This window comes from Rhea pennata, chromosome 3 (genome assembly GCF_028389875.1).
Source record: "Rhea pennata isolate bPtePen1 chromosome 3, bPtePen1.pri, whole genome shotgun sequence".
NCBI classification, from domain to species: Eukaryota; Metazoa; Chordata; class Aves; order Rheiformes; family Rheidae; genus Rhea; species Rhea pennata.
Window position 1 is genome coordinate 129,045,917 of NC_084665.1, and position 27,892 is coordinate 129,073,808.

The following is a 27,892-nucleotide window of genomic DNA, read 5'->3' on the forward strand; positions in this document are numbered from 1 at the left end:
CCTCATCTGGAGGAGGCCAAGCCTCCATGTCACTCGTCTGGGGGACACCAAGGTGCCCCAAAGCCCCCGTGTCCCTCATCTGGAGGAGGCCAAGCCTCCATGTCACTCGTCTAGGGGACACCAAGGTGCCCCAAAGCCCCCGGGTCCCTCATCTGGAGGAGGCCAAGCCTCCATGTCGCTCATCTGGGGGACACCAAGGTCCCCCAAAGCCCCCGTGTCCCTCATCTGGAGGAGGCCAAGCCTCCATGTCGCTCATCTGGGGGACACCAAGGTGCCCCAAAGCCCCCGTGTCCCTCATCTGGAGGAGGCCAATCCTCCATGTCGCTCATCTGGGGGACACCAAACCTCCACGTTGCTCGTCTGGGGGACACCAAGCCTCCACATCCCTCATATCCCCACCACACCTGGGGGACACCAGGCCTCCGTCTGCTTCTCGCAGGGCCCGAGCTGCGCGCTGGGGGCAAGAGTCAGGGCAGACACGGGCACGACAATCTTTTACCACACGAGTTTATTTTAAATAAAACTTAAACACAGATGCGGGCTTTGCAACCAGTGTGACCGACCGGACAAGCAATGCGAACGGGGAGACGGCCGGGGCGGACGCTGCGTGCCATCCTCGTCCGAGCGCGCTGCCCCTGCCCCGGGGCTCGGAGCGCGCCGCCACCGCGACGGCCCCGCGAGCAGCACCCAAGGGCGCCGGCGGGCCCCTCGCCTCCGGGACGCCCTTCCCCGGGGCCGGCAAAGCCCCCCGTGGCCGTCCCCCGCCGCCCGCCCGCGGGGCGAGCGGCCGCTTCTTCAGCCGGGCTGGCTTTTTTTATTATCGTTATTTTTCTTATTTTTCCTTATTCTTCCAGCTCCCTTTTCCGAGCCGCGTCCTCCCCGACGCCCCCAGGCTGCTGGGTGGGCTCCGACCCCCAACGCAGAGATCTCCAGCGCTGTTTGCTCCAACCCATCTACACGGGGCACCGGGGCCGGTGGGGCGCAGCCAGCGCAGGCAAAGTGCAAGTAAGATCCGCCCCGGGAAAATATACAACGGACTTAACCTTTAACTATAGTACAGCGGGGCGGGCGGGGGCGGGCAGGAGCAGGCTCCTCGGCAGCTGCGGCACTCACACCAAAGACGACGACTGAAATAAATATGGGGTGGAGGTGGCGCGGGCTGGCGGCCCCGGGCACGGCGGCCAGAGCCCTTCCCCACCCACCAGCCGCTGGCGTATTTACAACCGTGTTCTCCTCTATGTATTTATATATATTTATTATGCAGCCAGCGGCTTCCCGCAGGATCTGCTGGAGGTGGAGACCGCTGGCTCGGCTGCCTGGCTGGTTGGACGCTGTTACGATGTGTGACAGTGCAGGGCGAGGCGGACAAACTCAAAACCTCCAATGTCTATGGTCGGGGAACGACGCGGGGTGGTTCGGCGCGGGGCGCGGGAGCGTGCCGGGGCTAGTACTCGTCCTGGTCCTCTGGCTGCTGCTCCTCGATCTCGTCGTCCTCAGGCGGGGCGAAGCCCTCCTGGCGGGACGGGCGGTGCGGCGAGCCGTGAGCTGCTGCTCCGGCCCCGCGCCGCGGAGACCTCTGCCAAGCCCAGACCCCTCCCGGGCAGCCCGGGCGGCAAGCGAGGCCGCGTGCACGGGGCCGATCCCGGATCCGGCTCCGCCGGGGCGGGGAACGGGCTGCAGACAGGGGACCGGCCGCGCGCGCGTGCCCGCCCGGCACTCACCTCCGTGGCGTAGAGGACGCTGATGATGCCCGTGATGATGGGGCTGTTCTCGTTCTCGTGCTCCTGGCAGATCAGCTCGATGTCCCGCAGTTTGCTGAAGTAGAAGTCCCGCTCCTTCTCTAGCCCGTCCACCGTCAGCTTCAGGTCCATCAGCTGCGGGCGGGCGGGCGGCACCGCTCACGCCGCGGCTCGGCGGGGGCCGCGCCGCGCCTCTCCCACCGCCACGGGCCCCGGGCGAGCGCCCTGCCTACCTGCTGGTTGAGCTCCAGGATCTGCGCGTCGGCCTCGGTGCCCCCGTTGCGGGCCGCGGGGGAGTTTTTCCGCAGGATGTTGCTGGGGACGTTGCTCACGCGCGCCGGGTTCTGCGTGCTCTTGGGGCCGGTGGGAGAGGTCCTCTGGGGGACTTGACAGAGCAGCCAGAGACGGGCCGGGGTTACCGCAGGCCTGGGGGGCTGCTCCCGCCCGGGGCGCCTGGCAGGGCAGCGGGGACCCCCCAGCACGGGGCCGGGGGGCGGCACGAGCTGGGCAGCGAGGGGCAGCAGCGGGGCAGCAAGGGCGGGCCGAGCGCTCGGGGGCTGAGCCAGGCTCCGCGGCGGCGGCGGCGCTGGTGCCCTGGCCGAGCCGGGCTCTTCCCCGGGCAGGCACCGAGCGAGCGGGCGCTCGCCGGGCTCCTCGGCCGCCCCGCTCCGAAGCCGGCTGGCCGCGCGCTTGTGCGCACAGGGAGCCCCGCGCCGCGGCACCAGGGCAAAGCGGCGTCAGCGGGGGGGGGGTCCCGGGGCCGTTGCCCACCTGGGGACCCTCCTCGTGGGGAGACCCCCCCAGGCAAGGGTGGGGGGCAGTGCTGGGGGAGCAGCCCGGCAGCACTGCCCGCCGCCTCCGGCCCCCTCTCTGGCCCCAAGCGCACAGCGGGAAGCCTTCGCTAGGGCAGCGGTGGAGGTGGCATGGGCTCCGCTCGGCGCCTCGTGCACCCTGCCCGGGGCAGGCCCCGGGGAGGTGCTGGTGGCACAGGGAGCAGAGAGGCTGCTGCTGTGCCCTGGCTGCATGTCCTGGCACGGGACAACAGGGGCCATGGAGCCCGTGAGGGCCACAGAGCCCAGGGGGACCACAGGGGCCATGGAGCCAATGGGGACCATGGGGGCCATTGAGCCCATGAGGGCCATGGAGCCAAGGGGGACCACAGGGGCCATGGCGCCAATGGGGACTATGGAGCCAATGGAGCCCATGGGGGCCACGGCGCCCACGGAGGCCACAGGGGCCATGGTGCCAATGGGGACCATGGAGCCAATGGGGGCCATAGGGGCCATGGAGCCCACTGGGGCCATAGGGGCCAACGGAGGCCATAGGGGCCATGGAGCCCACGGGGGCCATGGAGCCAATGGGGACCACGGGGGCCATGGAGCCTGTGAGGGCCATAGAGCCAATGGGGACCATGGAGGTCATGGGAAACATGGGGGGCATAGAGTCCGTGAAGGCCACAGAGCCAATGAGGACCACAGAGCCCACGAGGACCATGGGGGTCATGGAGCCAGTCAGGACCATGGAGCTAATGGGGACCATAGGGGTCACAGAGTCAATGGGGACCATGAGGACCACACAGCCCATGGGGGCCACAGAGCCAATGGGGACTATGGAGCCTGCAGGAACCGCAGAGCCCACAAGGTCCACAGAGGCCACGGGGACCACAGAGCCCACAGGGACCACGGCCAGGGGAGCTCTGGGCAGCACAGCAGCTTTGGGGCACCACGGGAGCACAGGATGGGGAGAGAGGGGACCGGCAGAGGGGAGCTGGAGACCCGGAGCAGGCAGGAGCACAGCGGGATGGGGGGACGCAAGCTGCTGCAAGCCGTCCCCAGGAGCCAGCTGAGCCCCTCGCCCCGGGAGCCACCCGCGGCACGGGCGGCCCTGCAAACCTGCTCAGCACCGACGGTCCCAGGCAGCCGCCAGCCCGCACGGCCCGGGGATGCAGGGGCGAGGGCAGGGGCGCGGGGGGACACCTGAGCGTCGCGGTAGCAACGTGCGGCGCAGGAGGCCGGGCGGGAGGGCGGGGGGCAGCGCTCTCCGGAGGGACCCGGACATTACCTGCAGTGCCAATGGGTTTCTTGGGTTTGTTGAAGATCTGATCACCTGGGTTTGGAGGGGGCGCGACGTCCTGGCCCTGCCGCGCCAGCAGCGGGTTGTACTCCTTCCCGTCGTAGTTGGCGTCAAAGAACTTCTTGAACCACTGGATGAACTCGAAGTTGTCCTGGAACTTCCCTTTCACCAACCGCTCCACCGCGATGATCTGCAGGGAGGCACGGGCCGGCTCGCGGGCTGCTCCGCCGGGGACCCCCGAGCCCCCTCCCCGCCCCGCGGCCCTGCCGGGACCTACTTTGTCCACTCCCATCTTCTTGAAGGCGGCCTGCAGCACCTTGAAGTTGTGGATGTACTCGTGCTCCAGCTTGGCCTGGAACTTCACCTTCCGCAGGTGGACGCAGCCGGGGAACAGCATGTCCATGAACTGGCAGTAGGCAGCACCTGCGGGCGGGCGGACACCGCGGCTCGCGCAGCACCGAGCACCCGCGCCCCCCGAGCCCGCCGCCGCCGCGCCCGCCCGCCGCCCCCACCTGAGCAGAGCTGCTCGATCTTGGTGTAGTTGAGCTGCAGGGAGTCGTTCACCCAGGCCAGCATGTCGTGGCGGCTCAGGTTCTCGCTGGTCACGGACGTGGAATACACATTGACGGCCATGCCCCAGCTGCGGGAAGAGACGGGGCGTCGCGCCGGGAGCCCGCGGCCGCCGCGGGGCCCCCCCGGCGCCCGCTCACCTGCGCGGAGCCTGCAGGCTGCTGCAGCCCCCATGCCCCGGGGCGGCGGGACTGCCGGGGGGCTGCGCCCCGCCGGGTCACCCCGTGTCACCGCCGGGTCACAGAGCCGGTGACACCGCCGTGCTCCGGGCATGCTCCGCGCCCGGGGGTCCGCACCGCCCCGCTCCCCGCCCGGGGGTCCCTCAGCCCCACTCTGCATCTGGGGGTCTGCACGGCCCTGCTACGTGCCCAGGGGACCGCACGGCCCCCCTCTGCACCCCAGGGTCCGCTCGGCCCCGCTCCCTGCCCAGGGGGCGGCTCGGCCCCGCTCCCTGCCTGGGGGTCTGCACAGCCCCGCTCTGCACCCCAGGGTCTGCTCGGCCCCGCTCCCTGCCCGGGGGTCCGCTCGGCCCCGCTCCCTGCCTGGGGGTCTGCACAGCCCCGCTCTGCACCCGGGGGTCCGCTCGGCCCCGCTCCCTGCCCGGGGGTCCGCTCGGCCCCACTCCCTGCCTGGGGGTCTGCACAGCCCCGCTCTGCACCCCAGGGTCTGCTCGGCCCCGCTCCCTGCCCGGGGGTCCGCTCGGCCCCGCTCCCTGCCTGGGGGTCTGCACAGCCCCGCTCTGCACCCGGGGGTCCGCTCGGCCCCGCTCCCTGCCCAGGGGGCCGCTCGGCCCCGCTCCCTGCCTGGGGGTCTGCACAGCCCCGCTCTGCACCCCAGGGTCTGCTCGGCCCCGCTCCCTGCCCGGGGGTCCGCTCGGCCCCGCTCCCTGCCTGGGGGTCTGCACAGCCCCGCTCTGCACCCCAGGGTCTGCTCGGCCCCGCTCCCTGCCCGGGGGTCCGCTCGGCCCCACTCCCTGCCTGAGGGTCTGCACAGCCCCGCTCTGCACCCCAGGGTCTGCTTGGCCCCGCTTCCTGCCCGGGGGTCCGCACCGCCCCGCTCCCCGCCCGGGGGTCCCTCAGCCCCACTCTGCATCTGGGGCTCTGCACGGCCCCGCTACGTGCCCAGGGGACCGCACGGCCCTGCTCTGCACCCCAGGGTCCGCTCGGCCCCGCTCCCTGCCCGGGGGTCCGCTCGGCCCCACTCCCCGCCTGGGGGTCTGCACCACCCCGCTCCCCGCCCGGGGGTCCCTCAGCCCCACTCTACATCTGGGGCTCTGCACGGCCCTGCTACATGCTCAGGGGACCGCACGGCCCCGCTCTGCACCCCAGGGTCCGCTCGGCCCCGCTCCCCGCCCGGGGGTCCCTCAGCCCCCCTCCGCATCTAGGGGTCTGCATGGCCCCGCTACGTGCCCAGGGGTCTGCTCGTCCCTGCTCCCCATCTGGGGGTTCACACGGCCCCGCTCCGCGCCCGGGGGTCCCCTCGGCCCCACTCCCTGCCCAGGGGTCTGGGGGCCCACTCCCTGCCTGGGGCTCCACACGGCCCCGCTCTGCACCCAAGGGTCTGCTCGGCCCTGCTCCCCATCTGGGGGTCTGCACAGCCCCGCTCCATAGCTGGGGGTCCACATGGCCCTGCTCCATGCCCGGGGGTCTGCTCAGCCCTGCTCCCCACCCGGGGGTCTGCACCACCCCACTCCCCGCCCGGGGATCCCTCAGCCCCACTCTGTGTCTGGGGGTCTGCACAGCACCACTCCATGCCTGGGGGTCCGCTCGGCCCCGCTCCCCGCCTGGGGGTCTGCACGGCCCCACTCCCCGCCCGGGGGTCTGCACAGCCCCGCTCCCCGCCCGGGGGTCTGCTTGGCCCCGCTCTGCGATGCGTCCTGCTGCTCCCACCTTTGCTATTCCCCGAGCCCAGGCCGGGGGCTCCGGGGGGATGGGGCGCGCGGATGGTCCATAAGGAGCTTACGGCCTCCCCATCTGAGCCCTCGATTGCTTCCTAATCTGCCCGGGCTGGGATTGGGGTCCATTAAAGAAAGGCTTAGAGGGACAACATCTGCCAAGGAGCCGCTGCAGCAGCCTCGCTCCCAGATGGCCGAAGGGGACCAGTCCGGCCCCGGCCCCTCCGCCCGGCCCCGGGCACCAAGCGCTAAGCCCGGGAGAGACCCCCCCGGCCCCCGCCTGGAAACGCTCGCTGGGCGAGCCGAGCGGCACAGCGCAGCGAGGAACCGGCCCCTGCAGCACCGGCGCCGGCCAAGCGCGCCGGAAAAGCCGACGCACGCGAGGGGCACGGCCCCGCTGCCCCCCGGGCTGCCCCACATCTGCACCCGCCCGCCGGCGGCCCCCCGGCAGGGCCCGGCGCCCCCGACGGCTGCGGCAGCACTTTCCCGGGCTTTAATCCGCTTTCACTCTTCCTCGCAGATCGGCGACTGCGGGGCTTAGGGGCCAGCTGCGAGCCGGGGGGCTCTGCCGGGGCGGTGGGGGGGGGAGCGCTGCGCCCCCCGGCCCTGCCCCGCTCGCCTGCCGCCGCGGAGGAGGGGGCTGCCCGCCCCGCTCCGCGGCCCTCCGCCCGCGCAGGACGGGAGCCGCCGCGGCGCGGTGACTCAGCACCGGAGCCGGCGGCTCGGCCCGGGCGCCGCGGCGGGAGGATGCGCCGCAGCCCGGCCGGTCCCGCAGCCCGGGGCAGCTCTGCGCCGCGCCGGCTGGCTCGGCACCCGCGGGGCGCGCCGCAAAGCGGCTCCGGTTTAGGTCTCGGCACCCAAAGGCGGCAGCGGGCGCTCGGGGGAGCGTCCCTCGGCCCGTGCCCCCCGGCGGGGAGCGTCCCTCGGCCCGTGCCCCCCGCGGGGAGCGTCCCTCGGCCGCCCGCCCGGCACCGTCCCCCCGGCCGTGCCCGGCTGCCACGTTGCTCGCACGCAGCGGGCGCGGACGGGTCGGTATTTTTAGCTGCGGGAGCAGCTGGGGAGGAGGCACCTGCAGCGCTCAGCCCCTCGGCGCGGTGCGCTCAGCCCCGGCCCCGCTCGCGGGTGGGGGGGGGGGCAGCCCCGGGCTGCGCCTCGGCCCCCGCGGGACACCGGTGGCGAGAGTTAAAGCTGCCTATTGTGTCTGCAACAGCCGCCAGCGCAAACAACGGCCGTAACCCCCGCCGGGGCCGGGGCCGGGGCCGGGGCCGGGGCCGCGGCGCGGGGAGGGGGAGCGCGGGAGCTGAGTCATGCGCGGCACGGAGCGGCGCGCACTGCGGCGCGGCCGCCGCACCGAGCCCGGCCGCCGCACCGAGCCCGGCCGCGGCCGCCGCCGCAGCCCGCCGCCGCCGCCTCTCGGCTCCGGGACGCTCCTCGCGGCGGGCGATGCCCGGGGACGGGCCCGGGGGCACCCCCGAGACCAGCTCTGCCGTGCCGGCCACCCACGGTCTCCAGCTCCGGCATCGGCTCGGCGCCGCGCTCTTCAAGTCCGAGCGGAAACTTCAGCAGTTTCCAGCTGGAAAACGAGCGTTTTTGGTATTATTTTGCCCAAATCCAACCCCCCAAACCGGAACGCTCCATCTCTCGGCCCAAGTGTGAGAGGAGCCTGCAACTCGGGGCCAGGCAGCCGTGCACTGCGCAGCCCCGCGCACTGCCGGCAGCAACGGGGAGCACGGACGAGCCAGACCGAAACGGGGGCTCCTCCGGGCCCCCCTCTGCCTCCGGAGGGCCCTTGCTCGGCACCAGCGCAAGCGGCGCCGGTGCTGCACGGCCAAGAGCCACAGCATGTCCGAAGACCTCCGTGCCTTGGTGCAATCACGGGTTCTTCCTCGCACAAAAACAAGGCCAAGATTTTGCCTGGCACAAGCGAACCTGCCGCAGAGGGGACGCCGCTGCCCAGCTCTCTCCTCCCGCCAAGTCAGCACGGCGTGGAGCGCCATCGGCACGGACGAGGCGTCCCTGGCACGGCGCGGGGAGCGCGTCCGCCCCGGAGAGCCACCGCCGGCTCCCTGCACCTGCGGGGCGTGCTCGCTCGCGGGACACCCTGGCGCGCGTTTCCAGCCCCGGGAACGCCACGCCGGGCCCAAGCGCGGCTTTAAGGCTTTAAGGCGACTCCGGTGCTGCAGAAAGTGCACCTGGGCGTCGAACGGCAAGGGGGCAGGCGCTCCGCGCAGCGTCCCGTCGGTCAGGATCCCCGCAGCCGGGGCGAACTCAGCAGGGTGCCTTTAGCCCACAGACCACTTAGCACATTGCATCTGTGTTTGGGGGGTTTGTGTGCAAGGGAAAAAAGAAAAAAGGAAAAAAGATTTAGCTCCAAATCCCGGCAGACGCTTGGGAGAGGAGGTATTTCCGTGGAAGATTCAGCACACTCGCGGCTGGGGGCCTCGGCTGCCACGCAGGAGCAGGGCGCGGGCTCCGCCGGGAGCCCCCGCGCCACTCGGATCCGGTCTCCGGAGAAACAGGAGCGGGGCCGGGCAAAGCCTGGGAGAGCGGAGGCTATTTTTACACCGCTTCCCCGCTCCGGCTGCCCTTGAAGGACGCCCGCGCCTCCGGCAGCGCGGCAGGTAGCGGCGCTCTGCCCAGGGGCACGCAGGGTTTGCGCCGGCGAGTGGGCGCCCGGCGCCCCGGGAGCCCCCCTGCTCCGCGCTTACTTTCCAAAACCATCCAGAGAAGCTTCCCCTTTCCGAGCCAGACGTGCTTACAGGGCAGGGAGGGATTTTAAAAAAAAAAAAAATCGAGCTTACCACTGCATTTTAATTGTCAAATTGCTGAATGCTGGTTAATCAACGACCAACTGCAAATAAAACGCTGGGACGGGTGTTCACTGGCCGCACCGTCCCGACCCCGCGCTCGGCGCGGCTCCCTGTCCCGGCGCGGGGGAGGAACCGCGGCCGGGCTGGCGTCCCGCGCCGGGGGCACCCGCGGTGCTCGGGCAACCCGGCGCGGGAGGAGGTCCGGAGGCCGAGGCGGGCGCAGGGCTCCCGCGGGCGAGTCGCCCGAGGAGGAGGAATTCGCCGCCGCCGCCGCAGCAGCGACTCGCAGCTGCTATTTCGGGGCCGCATCCTCGCGGCTTTCCGAGCGACGGAGGCGGGAGAGGCAGACGAGCTGGCTGGAGGCCGCGCGCGCAGCTCAGAGCTCACACGTGCCCGCGCCCGGAGAAGCCGGCTGATTCACTCGGCTTGGCAAGAGCCCCCGTCCCGCGGCCAGGGATCCTCTCGCAGGGCTCAGGCGGATGCAGGCAGGATCACGGAGGCCTCCTCCGGGTCCTTCCTCTCCGAGGCGGCGACTCCGGGCATGTCGTCCCGGCATCCCGACTCCTCCCTGCTCCCCGAGGCCGGACCCGAGCCACGGACCTCCAGCGCGACCGTGGCCGCTGGGCTGGCAAAACACCCGCTCCTCTCCGGGTGGTTCCTCGCCCCCCCCTCCCTCCTTCCAGCAGCTTTCCTGGTTTTCCCGCAGGTTTACCGGAGGGCAGCACTCCCAGCCAGCCCGGCGCTCCCGGGACGGCACCGGCCCGGCCCTGCCGGCAGCGGAGCGGCCGGAGGGACCCTGGCTAACCTAAATAACTTTAAATAGCGTGCGTCAGGAGCACGTGCGGAGCGCTGCTGGCTCCGGCGGCGCTTCCCACCGCCTCCCTTCAGCCGCTGTACGCCCGGAGTCTCCTGCTCCAGTATAATTACCCTGCACAATATCCTCTGAAATATTAATGCCGGAGCCTCGTGATGATTCAGATTCGGTGTTTTTCAAAGCAAGCTTGCAGAAAAGCAGGAGCGTTTGCCAGCACGGGGAAAAAACCCATTCGTCGGCGCATCGCGGGGAGGGCGACGGGAACGGCGGCACCGCGCTGCTGGCGCGGGCCCCGGAGCCCCCGCCCCGCCGCGGTGCCGGGCGGGCCGCGAGCACCCAACCGCCCTGCAGCCCCGGTGCCGCCCGGGCCTGGCGCCACCTGGCACCGGGGCGACCCGGTCCTGGCATTGCCTGGTCCTGGTGCAGCCCAGTCCCAGCAATAACTGGTCCCGGTAATACCCAATCCTGGCACTGCCCAGTCCCGGCGCAGCCCGGCCCCGGCGATACCCGGCCCTGGCACAGCCCGGCCCCGGCGATACCCGGTCCTGGCGCAGCCCGGCCCCGGCGATACCCGGTCCCGGCGATACCCGGTCCTGGCGCAGCCCGGCCCCGGCGATACCCAGTCCCGGTGCAGCCCGGCCCCGGCGATACCCGGTCCTGGCGCAGCCCGGCCCCGGCGATACCCGGTCCTGGCGCAGCCCGGCCCCGGCGATACCCGGTCCCGGCGCAGCCCGGCCCCGGCGATACCCGGTCCTGGCGCAGCCCGGCCCCGGCGCAGCCCGGCCCCGGTGCAGCCCGGCCCCGGCGATACCCGGTCCTGGCGCAGCCCGGCCCCGGCGATACCCGGTCCCGGCGCAGCCCGGCCCCGGCGATACCCGGCCCCGGCGCCGCTGCTGGCGCCCCGCTGCCGGCCGCTAGGGCCGCGGACTACAGCTCCCAGCGTGCCGTGCCGTACCGAGCCGTGCCATACCATACTGCGCCGTGCCGCACCGTACCGAGCCGTGTCATACCGTACTGCGCCGTGCCATACCGTACCGAGCCGTGTCATACCGTACTGCGCCGTGCCGCGGGCCGCGCCGTGCCAGGCCGTACCGTGCCATACCGCGCCGCGCCGTGCCGTGCCATACCGAGCCGCGGCCCGGTGGGACGCGCAGTCCGCGGCCCGCTCCCCCCTTCTCCCCCCAAAACGCCGAGGGGTGGCGGGGGCGCCCGGCGCCGCACTCACCGCGCTCGGGCCGGCGGGTCGCCCCGGCCGCCGCTCTGGCTCCGTCAGCACCCAGCCGGGCTCTGCGGGACCGGGACCGGGACCGGGCCGGGACCGGACGGGCCGCGCGCGCATGCGCATGCGCCGCCGCCGCTGCCACCGCCCCCCCCCCCCCCCGCCCCGTCCCCGCCCGCCGCCGCCGCCGCCATGGCAACCGGGGGGGGGGGGGGGCGCCACCGCCCTCTGTCGCCATGGCAACGCCTCGCGCCGCCGCGGCGCCCCCTGGCGGCCGCCACCGGCAGCGCCGGCCCCCCCCGGACCGCGGCGACCCCGGGACCCCCCGGAGCCCCCCGGGACCCCCCGAGAGCCCTGGGGCCCCCAGAGCCCCCCGGGACCCCCAAGCGCCTCCGAGGCCTCCTGAGCCCCCCCGGGACCCCCAGAGCGCCCCCGAGGCCTCCCGATCCCCCCCGGGACCCCCAGAGCCCCCCCAGGACCTCCCTATCCGTCTGGTCCACCCAGGACCTCTGGGATCCCTGAGACCCCCCCCCCCCCCAGGACCTCCCGATCCCCTACAGCCCCTCTGGGACCCCCAGAGCCCCCCCCCCCGGAATCTCCCCGAGCCCCTCGAGACCCACAAGATCCTTCTAGCGATCCCCCAGAGCATCCCCAACCCCTCCCCCAGCTCCCCCAGCCCCAGAGCCCCCCCGGGGACCCTCCTCCCGAACCCCCGGAGCCCTCCCAGGACCTCCGTGATCCCTGAGATCCCCCAAAGCCCCTCAGAGCCCCCCCCGGACCCACAGGAGCCCCCAGCCCCCACACCCAGAGCTTGTCAGCCCCCCCCTGGGGAGACCCAGAGCCTCCCTGGGACCCCTTGATACTGCATGGGACCCCCCAGCACCTCCTGGCAGCCCCACGGTCCCCGGGACCTCCCCTAGACCCCCACACTACACCTGCACCCCAGAGCCCCTCCCTCCCCCCAGCTGTGCCCTGTTTGCACCAGGAGCCCCCCGTGCCCCATCTCCACCCCAGAGCCCCCTGCACTCCTGTGTGTGCACGTGCATGTGTGCGCGCACACATGCATCTGTCTCAGCAGTGCATGCATGCATACATGTGCACACGTGTGCATGCGTCTGTCTCAGCAGTGCATGCGTGTACCTGTGCATGTGTGCAACTGTGTACATGTACCTCAGCAGTGCATGTACACATGCATGTGCACGTGTGTCTGTGTGTGTCTCAGCAGTGCACATATGCATGCATGTGCACGTGTGTGTGTGTGTGTGTGTGTCTCAGCAGTGCACATATGCATGCATGTGCATGTGTGTGTGTATGTCAGCAGTGCATGCATGTGCACGTGTGTGTGCATCTGTGTATCTCAGTAGTGCATGTATGCATGCTTGTGCAGAAGCATGTGTGTGCACATGTGTATCTCAGCAGTACATGCATGCATGTGCATATGCATGTGTGTGCATGCATGTGTGTGTATCTCAGCAGTGCATGTGCATATCTCAGCAGTACATGCATGCATGTGTGCATGCAGATGTGCACACGTGTGTGTACCTCAGCAGTGCATGCATGTGCATGTGTGCATGTGTATGTGTAATGTGTGTGTGTGTGTGTGTGTGCACGGCTCAGCAGAGCATGCATGTGCGTGTGTGCTCCAGCCTCCGCAGCCCCCCCATCCCCTCCCCGGCAGCGCGGCTGCAGTTCCTTCGCCGGCGGCGGCAGCGCCAGCTCCGTGTCCGCACGGCCCCGTGTCCGGGCGGCCCCTTCCACCCCCGTGCGGCACGGTACGGCTCCGGCGCGTGGCCGGCTCTGCCCCGCCGGGCGCCCGGCGATCGCAGCCCTCGGGCCCGGGGGGCTGCACGTGGCGACACATGTGCCGCCCCGCGGACACCGCCGGGCCGGGCGCGCGTGGCCCTGCGACGCGCCCCCGTCGCGCTCGGCGCTCGCGGGGCTCCGCAGGCGGCTCGGTGCCGTCACGGCAAAGAGCCGGAAGGCAGCCTGCGTGTGCGGTGCACGCGTGTGCGCGTGCACACGTGCATGTGTGTGCGTGCATGTATGCATCCATGCACACGTGCATAGATGTGTGCATCCTCGCGTGCCCTGTGCCGGCGTGCCGCTCCCGGCGGGATGGGGCTCCCCGCCGCCCCGGCCCTGCTCCCAGCCTTGCCCGGGGAGCCGGAGACCCCGGCACGGTGCCACCCCCCCCTCCCCCCACCCCAGCACCCTGCTGCCGGGCTGGCACGGAGGCGGTCGGCTCCTCTTCCTGGAGGGGGACGGGGGTCCGGGGGTGTCTGTCCAGGCAGCCTCGGCGCCGCTCCGAGCCCGGCGGGATGCACAGGCCGAGCCCCGGGGCAGTGCCGGACCCCCCTGCTCCCCGCTGCGCCCACCCGCCCCGGCCCCCCGGCCCGCGCGTGGGGCAGCTCGCGGCCGCAGCCCCCGCGCAGGGGGGCGCCCACGGCGGAGGGGGCTTCGGGCGCCCCGCAGCCCCGCTGTGCCGAGGGAGCCGTGCCGAGGGGACGGGGCAGAGCGCGGCGCGTGCCCCCCGCCCGCCCCCCGGCACGCAGCGACGCCAGGCGCTGTGAGAACCGTCTTTAATGAGCAAACAGAAACGCACTGCAGGTTCCTACACCGGCCGACACGCTACTAACCCGGCGGCGGGCAGGGCTGCCCGGCGCCCGCCGGCGCCCGCGCGCCTGCACCGACCAACGAGCGGGGGAAAAAGTGCACAAGTTACATTTCACATTTCACACTATCCCGAAGGAACGAGGCGGAGGAGCCGGGAGAAGGGAGCGAGGCCGGCGCGGCCCCGCGGGTAGCACCATAGCGTGGAGGGAGGGAGGGCGGGAGGGGGGGGCGGCGGGCGGCAGCCGGGCACAGACCCCGCTGGCGCTGCGGGGACCCGCGGGCAGCACGGCCGGGAGGGGCCGAGGCGCGCTCTGGGCGCCGCGCGCCCGTGCCGGGGCTGAGGAGCACTAAGTGTGCACAGAGGGGCACGCGTGCACCCGCGCATGCACCTGCGCTTGCGTGCACCCGTGCGTGCGCCCGTGCATGCACCTGTGCTTGCGTGCACCCGTGCGTGCACTTGCGCTTGCGTGCACCCGTGCGTGCACCCGCGCGTGCACCTGTGCACGCACCTGTGCATGCACCTGCGCTTGCGTGCACCCGTGCATGCACCTGCACTTGCGTGCACCTGTGCATGCACCTGTGCTTGCATGCACCCGTGTGTGCACCCGCGCATGCACCTGTGCATGTGTGCACCCACGCATGCACCTGCGTGTGCACCCGCACTTTCATGCACCCATGCATGCACGCACACATGCACCAGTGCATGCACCCGCACGTGCACCTGTGCATGAACCTGTGCTTGCGTGCGCCTGTGCATGCGCCCGTGCATGCACCTGTGCTAGCGTGCACCTGCACTTGCATGCACCAGTGCATGCATGCGCACATGCACCGGTGCATGCACCCGCACGTGCACCCGTGAGTGCACCCGCGTGTGCCAGGGCGCCGGCGCACGGGCAGCTGGCCGCACACTGCCTGCGCAGCGCCGCGCGCCCGCGTCCTCGCCGCCCTGGGGTGCTGGGGAGGGCTGGGCTGGGGTCCCTGCTTCTCCCGCTTCTCCCCTATTGCTAGCGACACAAACCACTCGAGAGTATTTCCACGTGATGCACAAACAAGTCAAAAAATAAAAAAAGAGGAAAAAAAAAAAGAAAAAGAAAGATCAATCACCGATCCAATCCCAACGTGCAAACGGAAAAGGCCCCCGGGCCGCCCCGGCCCCGGCCCCGGCCCCGGCCCGCCGCCCGGCAGCGGGAGGCCCGCGGGCGCGGGGCGGCCGCCGGCACGGCCGGGGCGCGGGGGCCCGCGGCGCGGGGGCCCGGGCGGCGTGGGGGGCGGTGCGGGCGCTGCGCCTCCGTCCTTAGTTGGGGGACAGGTCGCCGGCTTTACCAAATGCCGCTCGACCGGCCTCCGGGGGGAGCGAGAATCCGGGCCGAAGCTCGCTTTGGAACGTGGTCATCGATCTGCGAACCTGCGAGGAGACGAGACGGCGGCGCGTCAGGCGGCGCGCGCCCGCGGGCAGCGGCTCCGGCACGGCTGCAGCGGCAGCGCCGAGCACAGCCGCGCCGGCGGCCCCGGGGCACGGCAGCGCCGGACCCATGGGAACCGCAGCACCAGCAGCCCCCGGGCACCGCAACGCCAGCAGCACAGAAGGACTGAGGTCGGCAGGGACCTCTGGAGCATCTAGTCCAACCCCCCTGCTCAGCACGGTCACCTAGAGCACGTTAGACAGGGTTGCATCCAGGCAGGCCTTGAAGATCTCCAGAGAAGGAGACTCCACAACCTCTCTGGGAAACCTGCTCCAGGGCTCCATCACTCTCACAGGGAAGAAATTCCCCCTCACGGTCAGGCAGAACTTCCTGTGCTTCAACTTCTGCCCATTGCCTCTTGTCCTGTCACACGGGACAACTGAAAAGAGTTTGTCCCCGTCCCCTTGACACCCTCCCTTCAGGTACTTGCACACACTGATCAGATCCCCCCTCAGTCTGCTCTTCCCCAGGCTGAACAGGCCCAGCTCTCGCAGCCTTTCCTCACAGGGCAGGTGCTCCAGCCCTCGGATCATCTTTGTAGCCCTACACTGGACGCTCTCCAGTAGCTCCATGTCTCTCTTGTCCTGGGGAGCCCAGAACTGGACACAGGACTCGAGCTGAGGCCTCCCCAGGGCTGAGGAGAGGGGCAGGATCACCTCTCTCCACCTGCTGGCAACACTCTTCCCAATGCAGCCCAGGAGACCATTGGCCTTCATGGCCACAAGGGCACATTGCTGGCTCATGGTCAACTTGTCATCCACCAGCACTCCCAGGCCCTTCTCTGCAGAGCTGCTTTCCATCAGGTCAGCCCCCAGCTTGTACAGATGCCTAGGGTCATTCCTCCCTAGGTGCAGGACCCTGCACTTGCCCTTGTTGAACCTCAGAAGGTTCCTCTCCACCCAGCTCTCCAGCCTGTCCAGGTCTCTCTGAATGGCAGCACAGCCCTCAGGTGTGTCAGCCACTCCTCCCAGCTTGGCATCATCAGCAAACTTGCTGAGGAGGCACTCTGTCCCCTCATCCAGGTCCTTGATGAAGAAGGTGAACAGGATGGGACCCAGTCCTGAGCCCTGGGGGACCCCACTAGCCACAGGCCTCCAACTGGACTCCACACCACTGATGATGACCCTCTGAGCTCTGCCTTTCAGCCAGTTCTCAAGCCACCTCACTGTCCACTTGTCTAACCCACACTTCCTGAGCTTCTCTAGGAGGATGTTATGGGAGACAGTGTCAGAAGCCTTGCTGAAGTCAAGGTACACAACGTCCACTGCTCTCCCCTCATCTACCCAGCCAATCAGTCCATCACAGGCAGCTATCAGATTTGTTAAGCATCATTTCCCCTTGGTGAATCCATGCTGTCTACTTCTGACCATCTTTTCCTCTAAATGCTTAGAGATGACATCCAGGATGAGCTGTTCCATCAACTTTCCAGGGATGGAGGTGACAGTCACCAGCCTGAAATTCCCTGGATCCTTCTTCTTGCCCTTTCTGAAGACTGGAGTGACACTGGCTTTCTTCCAGTCCTCAGGCACCTCTTCAGTTCTCCACGACCTTTCCAAGATGATGGAGAGCAGCCTGACAACAACATCCACCAGCTCCCTCAGTACCCGTGGGTCCATCCCATCTGGGCCCATGGATTTGTGGGTGTCAGGTTTGCCTGAACGATCTCTAACCTGATCCTCCTTGATCAAGGGAGTCTTCCTTTCTCCAGACTTTCTCCCTTGTCTCCAGGTTCTGGGATTCCTGAGGGCTGCCCTTAGCAGTGAAGACTGAAGCACAGAAGGCATTCAGTAATTCTGCCTTCTCTGTATCCCTTGTCACCAGGGCCCCTGCCCCACTCAGCAGCGGACCCACATTTTCTCTAGTCCTCCTCTTGCTACGGAGGTATTTGAAGCCCTTCTTGTTGTCCTTGACATCCCCTGCCAGATTTAATTCCACATGGGCCTTGGCCTTCCTCCTCTCATCCCTGCACACTCTGACCACATTCCTATATTCCTCCCAAGTGGCCTGTCCCCTCTTCCACAGTCTGTGTAGTTCCTTCTTCTGTTTGAGTTTTCCCAGGAGCTCCTTGCTCACCCATGCAGGTCTCCTGCCCCTTTTTGCTGGACTTCTTACTCATAGGGATGCACCACTCTTGAGCTTGGAGGAAGTGATGTTTGATGATAAACCAGCTCTCCCCTCCTCCTTCCTTCTAGGGATTCCAAGAAGGTTCCTGAAGAAGCTGAAGTCCACTCTCCTGAAGTCCAAGGATGCAATCTTACTTATTGCCTTGCTTCCTCCACGCAGGATCCGGAACTCCACCATCTCATGGTCACTGCAGCCAAGGCTGCCCCCAACCTTCACATCTCTAGCCAGTCCCTCTCTGTTGGTAAGGACAAGGTCCAGCAGGACACCCTTCCTCATAGGCTCCTCCACCATTTGTGAGAAGAAGTTGTCATCAGTGCATTGCAGGAGCCTCCTGGACTGTTTGTGCCTTGCTGTGTTGTCCCTCCAGGAGATGTCAGGGTGGTTGAAGTCCCCCATGAGAACCAGGGCCTGTGACGGTGAGGCTACCTCCAGCTGTCTATAGAAGGCCTCATCAACTTTCTCTGCCTGGTCAGGTGGCCTGTAGTAGACACCCAGAACAGTGTCCCCCACGCTAGCCTGCCCTTTGATCTTTACCCATAAGCTCTCGACTGCCTCCTCCTCCTCCCCGCCTAGGCAGAGCTCGATGCATTCCAGCTGCTCTCGCACATAGAGAGCAACTCCACCACCTCGCCTTCCTGGCCTCTCTCTCCTAAAAAGCACATAGCCATCCATGACAGTGTTCCAGTCATGGGAGCTATCCACCTTGTCCCAGTAATTGCAAGGAGATCATGGCCCTCCGACCACACATGGATCTCCAGTTCCTCCCGTTTATTCCCCATGCTGCATGCGTTGGTGGACAGGCGTTTCAGAGAGGTGACCGAGGTTGCAGGTTTCCCAGGAGGGGTGCGAGAGGAGAGGATCCCCCTTAGCCACGTCCCATACGCACTGCCCCAGCTGCATGCACCTGCTGGAGGCATCCCGACTTGAGCCGTGTTTTGCTGGCTCCCCTGTCTCTATATCTGTCCCCTTCGCTCATCTTTCCTAGTTTAAAGCCCTCCTTATCAGGCTGGTCCCATGGTCATCTGAGCCAAAACCCTGTCGCCGACACCAGCGGCGCGGCCAGTTGTTAACCTGGAAAATCCGTCTCCTCCTTCTCCCATCCTTCCCCCTCCTTGGCGGCGTTGAGGCTGGGCTCCCAGACCCTCGTCCACCACCCCCAGCCTCTGACATCCCCTTTGGTGGTTTCCACTTTGCCCTTGGTATCATTAGCACCCGTATGAAAGAGCAGCAGAGGGAAACAGTCTGACGCGTGGGCAAGCCTTGGCAGTCTTTCGAGCCGCCGGCGGGCAGCAGACCTCTCTAGACGAGAGGTCAGGCGGGCAGACAGGTGCCTCCGTCCCCCGCAGCGTGGAGCCACCCACAGCAATCACTCGCCGCTTCTTCGGGGTGTTCCCGCGAGGCACAGGGTCTGTCTGCTCAGGTGCTTCCCGAGAAGCCGTGCCCAGCTCCTCCTGAGCCTGGAGAGCAGTAAACCTGTTCCTCAACTGCAAGTCTTCAGGAGGAGGAAGGGTCTCTCCCCTGCCACGAGAAGCGGCCGCTTTCTAGCCTTCGTCCACACGTTATGATGCACCATTTCCCTTGGCACAGAGCCCTCCGGCAGGTCCGCTGCTGCAGGGGGTTGGGACTGCTGGAGCAGGACGGTCTCCGAGGGTGCCATGTCTATCTCCTGCTCATCTCCATGGACGCTTCGTGGCCTCCTGACGTCCTCCCGTAACTCCTTTACGTGACGACGCAACTCGCGGACAGCAGCACGGCAGAGCTGACCGTCAGCCCAGACCGTCCGGAGAGGCCCCCGGCGCTCCCTGCGGCCCGAGACCCACGGCCGGCGGCCCCACGGGCGCGCCCCGCGCCCCGGCAGGCGCCGGGCGGCCCGGAGAGCCCGCTGCCGCCGCGGTCCGCCCTGCTCCTGCGCCGCGCGTCCCCGCCGAGCGCCCGCGGAGCCGCCCGGCGCAGGGGGAGGGCGGGTGCCGGCCGGGCTCCCTGCTCTGCCCCGGGGCGCCCGGGAAGCGCCCCGTCCCCGCGCGCCCCGCCGGGGTGGCCGGGCGCCCCGGCGGGGGCCGGCGGCGGCCCCGCTCTTACCGGATAGGCTGAAGCTGGACTCGTGAAGGTCCCTCATGCCCCCGTGTCGGGTGGCCGGCCGGGTGGGCGTATCGGCCAGGGGCGTCCCCGTCTCTTTTTTCCCGGCATGCACAACCACGGCCACGTCCCCCAGGTACGGGGTGCGATCCACACCCCTGAGCTTTAAACTCTGCCGGAAGGGAGACAAAAGCGGAGAGAGCCGTGAGCCGAGCGCCGGCGGCGCGCCCGGGCTCGGCGAGCGGCGGCGGGGTGCGGATCGGCCGCCGGGGGGGGGGGCCCCTTCCCCTCCCGGGATTCGGGACGCGGGGGCAGAGCAGGTCGCAAGCGGGCGCAGCCGGGCCGGCGGGGCGTCCCGGGAGCGCGCCGAGCCGCGCGCCCAAACCTCCGCGCCGCGGCCACCGCGCGGGGCTCCTCCGTCCTCTTCTGCCGCCCGCGTGCATGCGCGCGTGCGGCCCCGGGGCCGGGGCGCGCCGTGCCCCACCGCCGCCCCCCGCTCCTACCTTCTCCCGCTGCACCAGCTTCTTGTAGACGGAGTCCGGGAAGGAGCGGAGGGGGCAGAACTTGCCGGTGCCCTCGGCGCACATGAAGACGCCGTTCTCGTAGACCACGCGCCCGCGGCTGATGGTGACCAGGGGCACCCCGTGGCAGCGCATGTTCTCGTAGAGGTTGATGTCTCCCCCTTGCACCTGGGTGCTGGCCGAGATGGTCCTGGGCGGGGGTGCGGAGGGGCGGGTGAGGCGGGAGCGCCCGGCCCCACGGCGGGCCGGCAGCGCAGCCCCGGGCGCCCGCGCGCACGTACTTGGTGGCCTCAGGGTCCCACACGACGACGTCGGCGTCGGCCCCGGGGATGATGCGGCCCTTGCGCGGGTACAGGTTGTGGATCTTGGCGGCGTTGGAGCTGGTCACGGCCACGAAGCGGTTCTCGTCCATCTTGCCCCCGACCTGTGGCGGGAGAGGGGGCTGAGGCGCTCCCGGGCCCCATCCCGCCTGCTCCCCGGGCGCCCGCCCCGGCCGCTCCGGCTCGGACCCACTGGAGGAGGCGCGGAAGCACCACGCAGCTCCAGAGCGAGGGGTCAACACCCCCCCCTCACCCCGGGACGCTCCCGCGGGCCGGCCCTCCGCGGCAGCCCCAGCCGGACGCCCCGGCGCTGCCGGAGCGGTGCACGCACCACGCCTCGCTCCCAGATGATGTTCATGCGGTCCTGCACCCCGCTGACGCCGTGCGGGATCTTGGTGAAGTCCTCCTTGCCCATGGCCTTCTGCTTGGTGCTGAAGGGCCGGTGGTCGGAGGCGACGACGTTCAGCGTGTCACTGCGGGCAGAGACGGCAGCAGCGTTGCTGCTAGCAGGGATGCACGGCCCCGGGGAGCACGGCATCGGGGAGCGGGACGCCCCGGGTGCACGTCCCCGGGGAGCATGGTATCGGGGAGCGGGACGCCCCGGGAGCACGGCCCCAGGTGCATGGCCCCGGGGAGCGGGATGCACCGGGTACACGGCCCTGGGGAGCACGGCCCCGGGTGCATGGCCCCAGGGAGCGGGATGCCCCGGGGAGCGGGACACCCCGGGTGCACGGCCCCAGGTGCATGGCCCCGGAGAGCAGGATGCCCCGGGTGCACGGCCCCGGGGAGCGGGACGCACTGGGTGCACGGCCCCAGGTGCACGGCCCCGGGGAGCACGGCCCTGGGTGCATGGCCTCAGGGAGCGGGACGCTCCGGGGAGCACGGCATCGGGGAGCGGGACGCCCTGGGTGCGCGGCCCCGCGGAGCAGGCTCCGGGGAGCGGGACGTCCTGGGTGCGCGGCCCCCACGGAGCAGGCTCCGGGGAGCGGGACGCCCCGGGTGCGTGTCCCCCACGGAGCAGGCTCCGGGGAGCGGGACGCCCCGGGTGCGTGGCCCCCACGGAGCAGGCTCCGGGGAGCGGGACGCCCCGGGTGCGCGGCCCTGGGGTGCATGGCATCGGGGAGCGGGACGTCCTGGGTGCGCGGCCCCACGGAGCAGGGGAACGGCGCACCAGGCACTGGGCTGCCCGGGCAGCAGGCAGCAAGCAGTGCGGTCCGGCGGAGGGGCCCGTGGGGCGCAGTGTCCCGGTCCCTTACTTGGCGAGCAGGCTCATGAGGTAGGCGGAGGTGTTGGTGTCCAGGCGGAGGGGCGGCACGGTGACGTAGGCTGCGGCGTGGAACCAGTCCTGGTGGTAGTAGTGCAGCCCGGTGAGCGTGGCGTGCGCCGTGGTCGTCTCCGCGTACACCACCTTCCCTGCCGGGACGGAGGCAGGCTGTGGGTGCCGGCGCCCGCCGGCGTGCGGCCGCGCGAGGGGAGGGCGTGCAAGGGCGCCCGCACCGCACCCCCCCTACCTTGCATCTTGGCGGCGGCCACCACGTCCCCCGCCGACATGCTGGAGACGTTCACCAGGTAGACGGGGCAGTGGGTCTGCGGGGAGCGGGGTCAGTGCCACCACGCCGCCCCACGCTGCCCCGCACCCCGCGATCGACGCTCCGGGGTTGCAGGACCCCCACGGCGGGTTTGCACGGGCAGGTGCCCCCGCGACGCGTGCTGCCCCCCGGGCCGCAGCGGGGCCTCGGCCGCGCACGGCTCGGGGCAACTCACCCTGTTGGCAATGGTGATGACGCGGTGCGTGGCCTCGGCTTCCAGCTGCGGAGAGAGCAGGTGCTGAGCCGCCGGGCACGGCACGGCACGGCACGGCACAGGGTCAGGCCCGGCCAGGAGCAGGCCGAACCGGGGCCACCGTGCGGGACGGGGCACGGTGCTGGGAGCAGATCCAGCACCAGGGCTGCACAGGGGCATTCGGGGTCCTGCTGCGACCGGGCACTGTGCTGGGTGCTGCCTCGTGCTGCACTGGGGGCGTGGGGCAAGGATGGGGGCGCAGACAGGTGTGCGGGTGAGTGTATGGGCAGGGGCACGGATGGGTGTGCAGACGGGTGCACAAAAGGGTGGTGTGCGGACAGGGGTGCAGGTGGGTGCACAGGGGGGAATGCGGACGGCTGCAGATCCGCGCACGGATGCACGTGCAGAAGGATGCACAAACGGATGTGTGGATGGCTGCAGAGCCGTGCACGGATGCATGTGCAGGAAGGAGCAAAAATGGGTGTGTGAACGGCAGCAGCTCCGTGCACAGACGCATGCACAGGAGGGAGCACACACAGGCTTGCGGATGGCTGCAGAGCCGTGCACAGGCGCACGTGCAGGAGGGAGCACACACAGGCACATGGATGGCTGCAGACTCGTGCACAGATGCACGTGCAGGGGGATGCACAAAGGGGTGCGTGAATGGCAGCAGATCTGCGCACACATGCACGGGCAGGAGGGAGCACAAACAGGCACGTGGACGGCTGCAGATCGGTGCACAGAGGCACGTGCAGGGGGATGCACAAAGGGGCATGTGGAAAGATGCAGACCCGCGCACGGGCGAGTGCGGGAGGATGCCCGGTGGCACGCAGGGGCCCGGCGCGCGCGGGGGGCTGCCGGCAGCGTGCCGGCCGGGGCAGCCGCCGCGACCCACCTCTTCAGGCCGGCTGATCTCGATGCCCTCGGGCCCCGTGATGCCCAGATCCAGCGCCTCCTTCGCTCCCTGCGGGAACGGGGGTGAGGGCGGGCGCCGCGCGGGCCGGCTGCCCCGGGCCGCCCGCCGCAGCGGTGCCCCCGCGCCGCGCCGCCCCGGCGCTCACCTCGGCCACCAGCTCGCCGTTCTCGGCGTGCACGCGGGCGATGGCGCCGAAGTCGCGGCAGGCGCGGAAGACCTGGTAGAGCTCGCTGTCGCGCAGCATGTAGAGGTCCTTGTAGGTCATGAACATCTGGAAGGAGTTCACCCCCTTCTCCCGCACCAGCGTCTCCATCTCCGCCTTCACCTGGGCGCAGGGTGGGCGCCGGGTCAGCGCCGTGGGGCGGGCGCAGGGCGACGCCACGGGGCCCGGCCCCCCCCCCCCCCGGGGATGTCGCCCGCGGGATGGGGACGCTCCGCCGCGCCGGCGGGCATGGGCAGCGGGGGATGCCGGCGGCCGGAGCGGCGCCCGTCTCCGGGCGCGGAGCCGCGGCGCGCTGCCGGATAAAGGCAGCGCTGCGGGGAGCCCGCGGGCCGGCGCCAAACCACCCAAACAAGCAGCTAATGGGATCAGCGGCCCGGGCCGGCGCCGGCGGGGCCGCGGCAGGAATTAACCCCGGCCGCGGCAGCTGGCCGCCCGCAGCCCCGCTCCCGCCTCGCTGCGGGGAGGCTGCAGAGGCTGCACAGCCGGGGAGGCTGCACGGCTGGGGAGGCTGCACGGCCCGGGGAGGCTGCACCAACTGCAAAGGCTGCATGGCCGGGGAGGCTGCATGGCCCGGGGAGGCTGCACCAGCTGCACAGGCTGCACAGCCTGGGGAGGCTGCACGGCCCTGGGAGGCTGCACCAACCGCAGAGGCTGCACAGCTGGGGGAGGCTGCACGGCCCGGGGAGGCTGCACCAATTGCAGCGGCTGCACGGGTGTGGGAAGCTGCACCAGCCATGGAGGCTGCACAGCTGGGGGAGGCTGCACGGCCCAGGGAGGCTGCACTGGCAGGAAGGCTGCACTGTCTGAGGAGGCTGCACTGCCCGAGGAGGCTGCACAGCTGCAGAGGCTGCATGGCCGGGGAGGCTGCGCCGGCCGTGCTGGCCGGGGGGGCTGCGCTGCCCGCGGAGGCTGGCACCAGACTCACCTTGGGCGCCCACCAGGTGATGCCCATGTGCAGGGCGTAGTCGCAGCACACCTTGGGGTCAGCCAGGCTGCGGCACTTCTCGTAGGCGTCCAGCAGCGACGTCTCCTTGTCGGGCAGGACGTGGCCGATGATCATCGTCGTCCCTCCCACCAGGGCTGCCTGCGGGCGGCGGGCGTCAGCGGCACGCACCGGGAGCCCCCCCCGGCGCCGAACGCGGCCGCCGCGCCGCCGCCCCAGCACGGGCGGGACGGGGCCCGCGGGACCCGGGCCGCGACGGGGCCGCCCGGGCGCTGCCGCCCCCCCGGCGCGGCGTGCGGGCGAGAGCCGCGGCGCCCCGGCGGCGTCCCCGGCTCACCCGGCCCGCCTAATCCCCAAAGCTCCTTTGCCCGTCCGCCCTGGCAGGCTGCTGCGGGCTGGCCGAGCCGATCCGGCACGGCGCGGTGCAGCACGGCAGCCCGCTGGGCCGGGCGCCGGGGGCAGGCGCAGCCCCGGCCCCTGCTCGGCATGGCACGGCACGGCACGGGGGCACTGCCGGGACGTCGCCGCGTCCCTCCAGCCCCGTCGCGGCGGCGCCGAGCCCGTCCCAGCCCGCCCCGTCCCCGCCGCGGGGCCAGGCACGGCCAGCGCCGCACAAGGGCTGCTCTGTGCCGGGCTGCAGCAGGTCGCGGACGCTGCAGGCAGCGGGTCTGATGCAAAGACCCCGCGGCGCTCCCCGGGGCTGGGGGAGCCAGCCGGGCCCCCAGCTCCGGCTGCAGCCCTGCCCCTCGGAGCAGCTGGGGCGCGGGAGCAGCCGGGGCGCCGAGCGCAGCTTCGCTCCCGGCACCGCCACGAGCGCGCGCGGAGGCGAGGAGCGAGGCCGCCCCGGCCCGCGCCCGCCGGCCGAGCGCTCCCTGCTCCGTGCAAACCGCCCCCAGCCCAGCAGCGCCGCGAGGGGCCCGGAGGCAGAAAGCGCTGCTCCTGCAGGCGCCCGGTCCGTTTCTGCAGGGACCCGTCCCTGCCTGGCGGCCCCCGGCGCCAGCACCGGCCCGGCCGGGCAGGGGAGCCGGGGCTTTCCCGGCCCCGGAGGCGGCAGGATAATCCGCGGGAAAACAGGGCGACTTTAAATAGCCGCCCCGCGTCAGCAGGCGGCCTCGCTCGGAGCGCCGTGCCCGCCTGCTCGGCGCCTTTCGGAGCTCTCGGCCAGGGACCCGGGAGCCCCCCGCACGCCGCAGCGCGGGGAACCGGGGCGGGAGGCGCAGCGCTGCCCCGGTGCCGGGGGCACGCGCGGCCCCCGCGGGCGCAGCCGGCGGCCCCCGGGCCCCGAGCCGGGCGGTACCTTGGTGCCGTGGTAGAAGTCATCCACGCAGGTGGCGTTCATGAAGGTCTGGTGGAAGTGGGTGCTGGTGTCGATGCCGCCGGGGATGACGAGCTTGCCGGTGGCGTCGATGACCTTGGCCCCGCCGGGGATCATGAGCTCGCGGCCCACTTGCTGGATGATGCCGTTCTCGATGTAGACGTCCGCCTCCAGCGTGCAGTCGTCGTTCACCACCTTCCCCCCCTTGATGAGGATCCGCATCGTGGCCGCGTTGGCGAGCATGGCTCTGCGAGGGCACGGCGTCAGCCCGGGCCGGCCGCCCGCCCGCGGCCCCCGCGCCGTCGGCACCCGGCCGCCCCCGCGCCCCTCTCCCCTGCCGCGGCCGGCGAGGAGCTTCCCCAGACAGGATCTATATTTCATCGGGTGGATGAAGGTCAAACGCCATCGACCTGTCTCAGCGCGGCCGCGGCGCACGCGAGCTGCACGGGCGCCTCGGGGAGCGCGGCCCGCGGAGGCCGGTGCACGCGGCAGGCCAGCGCCCTGCTCCGGCCCTCCGCAGGCACCCGCGCCCACGCGGAGCAGCCGGGAGGCCCCATGCCAGCCCCCGACCTGCAGCCCCCCCACCACCCCGCAGCCAGAAAGCCCCAGAAGCATTTGGGAGCAGAGACCTTCCTGCACAGGCCACATTGCATGGACCCCATTGCACGGACCCCTGCTGCAGAGACCTCATTGCACAGGCCCCATTGCACAGACCTTCCTGCACAGACCCCATTGCATGGACCCCATTGCACAGACCCCTGCTGCAGAGACCTCATTGCACAGGCCCCATTGCATGGGTCCCTGCTGCAGAGACCTTGCTGCATGGACCCCACTGCCTGCCCCATTGCATGGGCTCTGCTGCAGAGATCCCGTTGCATGGATGCTTGCTGTAGAGACCTCACTGCATGGATCCCACCGCATGGATCCCTGCTGCAAAGACCCTGCTGCACAGATCTCACTGCACAGACCACGTAACATGGACCCCGCTGCATAGACTCCTGCTGCAGAGACCCCGCTGCACGGATCCCGTTGCACAGACCCCATTGCATGGATGCCTGCTGCAGAGACTCTGCTGCCCGCACCCCATTGCACGGACCCCATAGCATGGGCTACTGCTGCAGATACCCCACTGCACGGACCTCACTGCACGGACCACTGCCGCAGGGAGCCCGCTGGAGGGACCCCAGCTGCAGAGACTCCACTGCACAGACCCCGCTGCAAGGACGCGGGCACAAAGCGCTGCCCGCTCGCGGTGCCGGGGCTGCGCTCGGCCGTGCCAGGCAGTGCCGTCTCCCTCCCTGCAGACAAAGGCGGCGCGTGGACGGCACGCGGCTGCCCGGCATCGCCGGCATGGCTGCGGGTCGGAGCCCACGGCGGCTCTGGGGCCGGCCTGAGCTGAGCGACCTCGGTGCCGCGGGACGGGGCACTGCCCACGCACCAGCCGTGCCATGCATCATTTAGCTTTTCCTCCTTTCTCCCCAGTTCGGGCCAGAGCTGCGGGCTCCCTGCCAAGGCCAGCCTGCAGCGGGGCGGCCCCGGACGGGTGCCGGCGGCGAGGAGGGGGCTCAGAGAGCCCCACGCGCAGGAAACCGGGTGCAAAGAGGGTCCCGGCCTGCGCGGGGCCGGCGGGCACCAGCAGGATGCCCCGCGGCGGCGCCCCGGGGACGCGTGCCAGGCGGGATGGCGCGCCCGGCGAGGAAAGGGGGTCGCGGTGATGGACGGATTGAGATCACGGGAGCGGCGCCAGGAGCTGCGGCGGAGCGGTGCCCCCCTCTCCCCGTGGCGAAGCTCTTTGTTTTGAGCCCCCCAGGGCGGGCAGGGCCGATCCGGCCCCCGGCACGCGCGGGACGGAGGCGGGAGGAGAGGCAGGGCCGGCTGCAAGTGCCGCACGGCCTCGGCTCGCCCGCACCGGCGGTGCAAGGCGCCGTACGAGCCGGGAAGGGCCCCCGGCCGCCAGCCCGCCGGCGCGCGCCTCCGCCTTTGTGCCGGAGCCGCTCGGCCAGGCGGAGCCGCGGCGCCCGCAGCGCCTGCCGCAGCCCCCCGCCGCCCTCCCCGCGCTTTTGTTCCCGCCGGCCGGCCCCGGCCCCCCCTGCCCGGCACGACCCACGGCGACGGGCTGCTGCCGTGGGCTCCCTGCCGCAGCCCGGAGCCGGCGCCAAGGCCTGCAGCGGCTGCTGGGGGAGCAGGGGCAGCGCATGCCACGGAGACCCCCACGCTGGGGCGCGGGGGGGATCCACGCGCGGCCGAGCGCCCGGGGGCTCCTTTGTCCGGGAGCCGCGGCCGAGCGCCGCGATTCCCGGCCCTGGGGCGCAGGGATGGAGCGCGGGGATGGAGCGCGGGGATGACAGCCGGCCCCAGCTGCTGGGGATGCTGCGGGCGGGCGACACCGCCCAGGCGCCCGCTGACCCTGCCTTTGCGCCGGCTCCGCTTCGGACGCGCGCAGACCGGGCGCCCTCCGCGGCGCCCCGCTCTTTCGG

At 70.7% G+C, this 27,892-nt stretch overlaps 2 protein-coding genes across 4 annotated transcripts; both read right to left on the minus strand.

Annotated features, from left to right (window-relative positions):
* Positions 1 to 490: 490 nt before the first annotated feature.
* On the minus strand, positions 491 to 11,222 carry MAPRE3 (microtubule associated protein RP/EB family member 3). Of its 3 annotated transcripts, none has more exons than XM_062573354.1 (7): positions 11,126 to 11,222; positions 4,325 to 4,452; positions 4,090 to 4,235; positions 3,846 to 4,002; positions 1,973 to 2,124; positions 1,722 to 1,874; positions 491 to 1,513 (listed from the first exon to the last, which is right to left on the minus strand). In XM_062573354.1, the coding sequence occupies exons 2-7, from the start codon at positions 4,443 to 4,445 to the stop codon at positions 1,445 to 1,447; spliced, it is 798 nt and encodes a 265-aa protein (XP_062429338.1). In that variant the 5' UTR covers positions 4,446 to 4,452; positions 11,126 to 11,222; the 3' UTR covers positions 491 to 1,444. The 3 variants fall into 3 exon arrangements, with proteins under 3 accessions (XP_062429338.1, XP_062429336.1, XP_062429337.1); XM_062573352.1 differs by having other exon boundaries at positions 3,801 to 4,002; XM_062573353.1 differs by lacking the exon at positions 11,126 to 11,222 and adding an exon at positions 10,440 to 10,458 and having other exon boundaries at positions 3,801 to 4,002.
* A 3,829-nt stretch (positions 11,223 to 15,051) lies between these two features.
* Positions 15,052 to 25,658, minus strand: DPYSL5 (dihydropyrimidinase like 5). Its single transcript, XM_062571259.1, has 12 exons — positions 25,398 to 25,658; positions 24,083 to 24,241; positions 23,080 to 23,259; positions 22,914 to 22,982; positions 22,001 to 22,045; positions 21,748 to 21,823; positions 21,493 to 21,649; positions 20,568 to 20,709; positions 20,198 to 20,340; positions 19,899 to 20,106; positions 19,399 to 19,567; positions 15,052 to 15,137 (listed from the first exon to the last, which is right to left on the minus strand). Exons 1-12 carry the CDS (start codon positions 25,656 to 25,658, stop codon positions 15,052 to 15,054), a joined length of 1,695 nt encoding a protein of 564 aa, XP_062427243.1.
* Between the last annotated feature and the right edge of the window lie 2,234 nt (positions 25,659 to 27,892).

Excerpts from the sequence above, each read along its gene's own strand:
- MAPRE3 (XM_062573352.1), bottom strand. The coding sequence starts at position 4,445 with ATGGCCGTCAATGTGTATTCCACGTCCGTGACCAGCGAGAACCTGAGC. Across the intron at positions 4,236-4,324 it reads GATCGAGCAGCTCTGCTCAG|GTGCTGCCTACTGCCAGTTC; the intron begins GTGGGGGCGGCG and ends GCCCGCCCGCAG. Across the intron at positions 2,125-3,800 it reads GAAACCCATTGGCACTGCAG|TCCCCCAGAGGACCTCTCCC; the intron begins GTAATGTCCGGG and ends TGCTCTGTCAAG.
- DPYSL5 (XM_062571259.1), bottom strand. The coding sequence starts at position 25,658 with ATGCTCGCCAACGCGGCCACGATGCGGATCCTCATCAAGGGGGGGAAG. Across the intron at positions 24,242-25,397 it reads ACTTCTACCACGGCACCAAG|GCAGCCCTGGTGGGAGGGAC; the intron begins GTACCGCCCGGC and ends CGCCGCCCGCAG. Across the intron at positions 20,710-21,492 it reads CTCATGAGCCTGCTCGCCAA|TGACACGCTGAACGTCGTCG; the intron begins GTAAGGGACCGG and ends CTCTGCCCGCAG.